The sequence below is a fragment of the Acomys russatus genome, chromosome 28 (genome assembly GCF_903995435.1).
Source record: "Acomys russatus chromosome 28, mAcoRus1.1, whole genome shotgun sequence".
Classification (NCBI taxonomy): domain Eukaryota; kingdom Metazoa; phylum Chordata; class Mammalia; order Rodentia; family Muridae; genus Acomys; species Acomys russatus.
Window position 1 is genome coordinate 18,104,986 of NC_067164.1, and position 7,594 is coordinate 18,112,579.

Genomic DNA, 7,594 nt, shown 5'->3' on the forward strand with positions numbered 1-7,594 from the left:
GCTTAAATTAACCTTGATATTCAGAGAGCATCAGTGAACTAAAGGAGAGACCCAGGAAAATTGTGGCTAATGAAATAAATGGAATAGCCAAAGTTGTAGGAGATAAAACTGGAGGACCGGGCAGAGAACAGGTGACAGTCGCCTCTCTCAGATTTCCAGCGTTCTCACCCTGTGGCTTTGCTTCCCTGTCTCTCCTCCTCTAGAACAGGATGGCTACGCATCCCAGGGACTCTCACTACATAGATGAGCTCTTGATACAGAGTTTGAAAGGTGGCTGTTTCCATATTAATTATCCATGCAAACCACTTAGTGATAGAATTTATTAAAATCCTACAGTAAAGTCAACACTGGCTGCGTGTTTTCACCTGTGCCGGGCTGTACTGCTTTATTCAATTCACTAAAGACTTGGACTGTTTTAAACAGCTCAGTGATGGTGCCTCCCAAGACTCCAGCCTAAACCAAGACAGTCTAGTTCCTGAGCCTCACAGCCACACTGCTTGTCTTCGGTACCTTTCTTTTCTGCCTCTGTCAGATAATAAAGGAACATTGAATCAATAAATCAGGACATTGCTTATCACAACATTAGAAATGTAAATTGTCCCTGAGGAAGCAGGTCTCTCATTCAGTCTGCCTGACCACGGTCAGCAGGAGTTATGTCCTACAGGGTGTCTAAGAAAATAGAAGACACAGCTGTGAATTCGAGATTTCTTCCTCTTCTTCTTCTTCTCCTCCTCCTCCTCCTTCTCCTCCTTTTTTCTTTTTCGAGACAAGGTTTCTCTGTGTAGCCTTGGCTGTCCTGGACTCACTTTGTAGAGCAGGCTGGCCTCGAACTCACAGAGATCCTCCTGCCTCTGCCCTCCCCCCAGGACTGGGATTAAAGGCGTGCGCCACCACACCCTCCAGATTTTTTTTTTTCAACAAGGAATCTTGCACTGTAATGTTAAAGTGACAAACTTCTAAACATTGTTGCAGAAGTCAAACCTACAACGCATACGCTAATTCTATTATAAATGAAACCAAGCGGACAACACATACACTAATTCTATTATAAATGAAAACAAGCCGACAACGCATACACTAATTATATTATAAATGAAAAGAACTCATAAGTAGGTAGCAGTGGACAGAAAAAATTTTTAAAATGCAGTGTGGAAGTGGGCAGCTGCATGTTCTAAAAATTAGTTGTATAGATCCATAATGCAATAGTGCGGTGTCACTGCTGCTTCCTCACTGGGACTCTGTGGAGCTTTGAGTTCTGTTTCCTCGGCATAGATTTGCTCTTATCTTATACTAACTTAGCTCAGGCTTTTTGCTCTTCTCCCTTTTTATTAAAAATAGATTATTTTCTCATAAATATGTCCTGTTTACAGTTTCCGAACCCTCTCTCTACTCCCTCTAGTTCCTCCTCCCCCCGCCCCCCATTTGTCCCCACTCCCTCTCTGTGCTCCTTAGAAAATGAGCATCTAAGGGATAACAGCCAAACATGACAAAATAAAATACAATAAGATGCAATTAAAAACGATTGCCTCGAAGTTTAAAAAGGCAAACCAACAGAAGGAAGCGAGCCCAAGACAAGACACAAAAATCAGGGACCCATTGGTTAACATATTAGGAGTCTCATTTAAAAAATGCTGAATTGAAAGCTGTAATATATACACACCCAGGGGCCCTGGTGCAGACAGGTGCCTGCCCTGTGCTTGCTGCATCAGGCTCTATTGAGTTCATGTTGATTTAGAAGGCCTTGTTTGCCTGGTGTCCTCCGTACCCTCTGGCTCTTACACTCTTTCTGCCTGCTTTCCTGGGGCTCTCTGTGCTCTGAGGGGACAAATTTGATGGAGATATCCCACTTAGATCTATGTGTTCATGGTCTCTCTCCCCCTGCGTAAAGTCTGGCTGTGGGTCCCTGTAACTATGCCCATCTGCTGCAGGAGGAAGCTTCCCTGGTGTTGGCTGAGCAGGCACAGAACTACGGGAACAGCTGGATACTGTTACGAGTCATTTTGGCACTGTGTTCCTTTAGCAGAACAGTAGTGTTTGGTTTTACCCTAAATCTCTGGGATATCTAGTCTCTGGTTCTTGGTGATCCAAGCAGTATCAGTTGTGGGTTCCATTTTGTGGAGTAGCCTTAAATCAAGTCAGACATTGCTTGGCCTCTTCCACAAGCTTTGTGCCACCAATTTCCTAGCATATTTTGTGTGTGTGTGTGGTTTTTTTTCTTCATAGCTTGCAGATTAGAGCATGGAGGGGGGGCTCTATGCAGGCACCAGCTTGATCTCTCCACATTCAATGAGTTTTGTGGATGTTGTCTTCACGAATGGGGTCTTGCTGTCAGTTTGCGGAGAGCAGTCTATTCTTTTGGCAACAGCCTAGCTTGTTTGGAGATTTCCATGACACCCCCTTTGGCCAACATCTCAATTGGGTGTAACTCAGTCCTGTTATTGGAAGCTTCGTTTGGTGACAAGAGATGGCTAGTGGGAACTCTGTCTTCATTGGGATCGCCTTCATATATTTCAGGAAGTTTCCACTGCACTAGGTTTTCATACCACCCCTCAAAATGCCCTTTAATTCTAGTGTCTTTCCCTGCATTCCCTCCGTCAACCCTGTCTCCCCTCCCCCTCCTCACCTTATCCTTCCTGCCCACTTCCCCACCCACCCCATGGCCCTCCAATCCCAGTCTACCCATAAAATCTATTCTATTTCTCCCTTCCAGGGAGATAGATCCATGTGTCCCTCCTAGTCCCCTCCTCTGTCCCTGACCTCTCTCTCTCTCTGGGTCTATGGTTGTAGCTTGGCTATCATTTGTTTAATGGCTACTCACCACATAAAAGCAAATACATACCATATTTATCTTTCTAGGTCTGGGTTACCTCACTCAGGATGAGTTTTTCGACTTGTATCCATTTGCCTGCAAATTTCATGATGTCTTTTTTTTTTTTTTTTTTTTTTTTTAAGCAGCTAATACTCTATAGTATAAATGTACCATGTTTTTTTTAATCTATTCTTCTGTTGAAGGACATCTAGGTTCCCCCCTCCCCAAATTTTAGCTCTTATGAACAGACAGCAATGAATATGGTTGAGCAAATGTCTCTGTGGTAGATCGATTCCTATCTTCCTGAGGAATATTTCCATACTGGCTGTATGAGTTTGCAGCCCCACCAGCAACAAAAGAGTGTTCCCCTTGCTTTTATGACTATGACCAGGTATCTGACAAAGGACAGCTTGAAGATGGGTTTATTACAGTGCACAGTTCAAGGCATGGTGGCACTGTGTGTGGGGGCAGGGATTTGTAGCACAACTCGATCACATCTCCGAAGATGATGAAGCAGAGAGCTTGGGCCAGCGAGGAGCTGGGCCCTGTCCTTGTCGCCCTACACCTACCTACCAGCTAGACCCTGTGTCCCATTGGTTCCACAACCCCTCAGAACAGGGCCACCAGTTTGTGACCAGGTGTTCAAATGAGAGCCTTTGAGGCCCATGCCACATGCAAGCACTGTTCATCAAATTTCATCCCCTCAGTATGTTTCTTGACTCCTGTCTCCGCTTTTTATCATTATCTGATTGATTTAGCCCTTTCTATTAAGATAAAATGCACATAAATCTTATATTTTAGCCATTTAAACTCTAGAGTTCATTGGCAGTGAGTGCTTTCCCAGCACTGTGCCACTGCCCTGGCCCTGCCCCTGCCCCAGCCCCACCCCGGCCCCACTCCAGCCCCACCCCACCCTATGCCAGGCACCTGTGCGCATTAGGCAGTACCCTCCCCTTTACCCGAGTCTCTTGAATCTGCAAACCTTGAATCTGTAGATACACCAGATTGTAATCCAGTAATATTTTCATTTTCCAAATATTCATGCAGCTATAGTTAGTGCTATAATTAGTCAGAGGTTTTGACAGATGAAAAAATAAATAAATTTAATTGGTAGTTGAAGGATCCACAGGGAGACTAAAGCAGGGCTTCTTAGATGTTTCAACTTGCAACTTCTTTATGCCCAAGAAATGATTATGTAACCCCAGATGCATAATTGTTAATAATATATGACAAAGAATACCTATTTAAAACAATTTTGTGTACATATAACTTTTTAACTTATGAAAGGCAAGAACAGACAAACATACAAGTGAGAATGCATGCGGTACTTTTTTTTTTTTTTTTTGCATAACGCATTCAGTCCTGACTGCATGCTGGAAGGAGTGGAGCCTCCTTGGTACATTTCGAATTCAGTTGATATCTTTCTTTTTTAATTGTCTGTGTTGCAGGCACTGCTTTGCACGTCCTCCTACAACGTGATCTGTATGTTTAGGCCATTTCAGAGATTGTTGGAAACTCCTTGCTAATCCTCAGCTAAAAGTAGTTGATTTATTTTATAATGACTCTCAAGCCGGCTATTAGGACATGTCACTGCGGCTATTTCAGGCTCCTTCCTGATACGTGTGGCTTTGTGTCCTGGCTGACGTTCAAAATCCAAGCAGACACAAGGCGGAGCTGAGTCTTTGCTGTGCTTAGCAGGGAATCTCCTTTCAGTGTCTTCGTTGTGGCTCAACTCAGAAAGTCACAGATAAGGGATTTACCAAAGGTGACAAGGGCGTGGGGGTGGACTAGGAGGAATCGCTTTGTGTTCCTTTATGACTACCACTGACCTGACATAGATTTCTTGTTTCCTTTCCTTTCTTTCTTTTCTCTTTTCTTTTTTTCCCAAGACAGGGTCTCTTTGTGTAGCCTTGGCTGTATTGGACTCACTTTGTAGACCAGGCTGGCCTCGAACTCACAGCCATTCACCCGCCTCTGCCTCCTGAGTGCTGGGATTAAAGGCATGTGCCACCATGTCCAGCCCCCTTCTCTACCTTTTTAGGGAAAAAAATTATCAGATATAATAGTAGTCATTATTTGCTTTTTAAATGAACAAACAAGATGCTACATGGAAACGTCTCCCTAGATGTTTATGTGCGTCATGGTATGTGGGGAACGAATGTTTATTTGCATGAAAAATTCTCCGAGGAATGTTTTACGGCACACACAGATGCGTTGTGTGCAGCGCTGGGCCAGGCTCTAGTTACAATGTATCTATTGTAACCACAGAAGGTAATACGGACTGAGCACACAAACAGACACAGATAAATATTTTCATAGCCAAGCAGAATAGTTAGAAGTGTCAAACCTCCTAGAAGGCTCTGTAACCCGGTAATACACGGAGGCATATTCCTAGACAGGAGAGGGTCAGGTTCCTGGCACAGAATTTATATGTGACTGGTCACGGGCAGATGCTTCCAATTTGCCAGTCACTTCTTTTTTTTTTCCCCACCTCAGGACTTCATATTTTCCGGTGCCTTAAAAGATTCTTTTTTTCTATTGTCTGTAATGAGAAAATAAAGAGTTTTATTTACTGGGTTATTTCGTTTCCTCAGTAACGAAAAAGGTGACCTGTAAAAACAACGTAGCAGGAAAAGGATGTTACTCTAACCCAGGGACCCCTAAATGCTTCTTGTAGATTCTGTTAGGATTGTAACAAGGTCTTCCTGTAGTTCCTGTTTGCAGTGATCCAGAGCCCTTGGAAGCAAAGCACATCCTGATGTGAAAGCCTGGCAACCTACCTGCCGTATAAGGAGCGCTTGCCTTGATCTGGGGTCCAGGCACCTTTGTCCTTTATTTGCTTTCAGGGTGATACTGTTAAGGAAGACACAAAATATGTCTTAGACTCTGGTGGGAAAGCATCCACAAAACAAAGCCACCTACACCACTGTCATCTCCAGCAAGCCAGTACTTACATCACTTCAGTTCTGTCACAGCTGTTACTGGGGTAAAGTATGGCCGCTGTCTCCATATCTGCCCTCTTGACTGCTTTGGCTCCGGGGCCTATGCAAAGGCAGCGTCCCCTTTTGAACATAACAAAGCCTGGAACAGACCACAGCGTTGGTTAGTCGCAGCTGCGACTTCCAACCCTGCAAAGTGGACATTTTGGCTAATCTCATTTGTGCAGATTGAAATTAAGTTTTGAATCTCCTGTAACATAATGTAGGATACTACTGCATTATGCTAATTTACTGTGCCCTTGATTATTTCATGTCTTAATTTTTATTAATTCCTTAATTTAGGTTTCAGACAGGATTCACTTGTTATTTGGCCCAGGGTTTGTCTCCAGCTCACCGTGAAGCCCAGGGTGACCTTGCACTTGAAGCACGACACAGCAGGCCCCATAGCTCAGTGTTACCCTACCTCAACTCCACCTCCTAAGATCTGAAATCACGTATGATATGAGTAACCCATACTTTAAATAACAACTACACAGAGTAGAACAAAGTGGCTATTTTCTTCTATATTTATTTTAAATTATTTTGCAGCTGGTTGAACTATACACATATAGTTCCCAGAGTTATCTGCTCTTTACTAAGTGAGCAAATAATGAATAATTCTTTTGACTTTTGTCTTTCCGGGTCCTGATTCTAGATTAAGACTATCCTAAGTCACGGGATCCTCCACAGCTAAGACAAGCTGTCTTTGAGAGCTTCCAGATGCTTCCAGAAACCACAAAGAGCAGTTATCCTATAAGAGTTCTGAAAATAGCCAGGCTTGTATGATTGGCTGCCCGCTTCTTCATTAGCCCAGCTCTGCTGTGATAATCACGTAAGAACCACCAGGGCACACGAGACACAGCTCTAGGCTCAGCTTGTGGGGAAATGGTCATAATATTTCTACTTAGAACAGTATTCTTTGAGGGCAGGCCTCTGGAAAGTTGTCAGCATTCACATGACCTTTAAACCACTCATGTCCTCAAGTGATGCACTGACAAGACGTGGACAAAATTAGCATGACCATCAGCCCAGAGAGAAATTTCCTTTTCTCTGTTGTGAAAATATTGCTTATACTAAATTAATCGTCTCATGGTTAAAACACTAAATTTTCAGGACACTGACACATAGTTCCATATAAGATTCTCCGAACAGACATTGAGAGCTAAAGGCTCTTGCTAGATAATTGTCAAAAAATTAAGAGACCCATAAATTTTATCATCCATGAAATAAAATAGTCATTTTATTTAAATATCTCTAACATTTGCTGCCATTGCTAGAACTTCCAATGTGTGGAGTTAAATAAATTGACTGCATGTTTTAGAGAAAAGACATTCGATAAATAACAAAGTAAACAGGCTCAGAAGCAAAAGACACCATATACCTTGGACAGTCGTAGCGCAGATGACCACAGCCAAGGCTATGGCGATGCCCTTGGTGTTCATCCTGGTTGCTGCCTTGGCTTGGATGGCTCTCTTCAGAGAACAGCAGGAAGACTGAACCTAGGGAGTACCGGGAGCATCTATCTTATAGACCAGCAACCGTGGAGAAGCAGGAATTTCCCTTCCTGACTCATGCAGCTTTCTTGTTTCCTACGGTTTCTGTTCTGTCCTCAAGTCAGTGCCTGGCCTCTTCCTGCCTGCCCGAGTAAAGAGAGTGGCTGGAATGTGAAAGTCTTTGGGAACTAGAGCGTTGTGCACGCACAGTAGCTCACTGTCCACATGGGAGTGGCTGTCTGCAGGTGACTTTTCCTATAAATGCCTTTGACTGTCTAGTGGTTCTGGCCAGTGACTCCCACCGCCTCAGGAAG

At 43.6% G+C, this 7,594-nt stretch overlaps 1 protein-coding gene across 1 annotated transcript; it reads right to left on the minus strand.

The window, feature by feature from the left end:
- Window positions 1–5,294: 5,294 nt before the first annotated feature.
- Window positions 5,295–7,375, minus strand: Cxcl11 (C-X-C motif chemokine ligand 11). The gene is made up of 4 exons (XM_051170438.1): window positions 7,169–7,375; window positions 5,764–5,890; window positions 5,590–5,662; window positions 5,295–5,351 (listed from the first exon to the last, which is right to left on the minus strand). The coding sequence occupies exons 1-4, from the start codon at window positions 7,227–7,229 to the stop codon at window positions 5,310–5,312; spliced, it is 303 nt and encodes a 100-aa protein (XP_051026395.1). The 5' UTR covers window positions 7,230–7,375; the 3' UTR covers window positions 5,295–5,309.
- Between the last annotated feature and the right edge of the window lie 219 nt (window positions 7,376–7,594).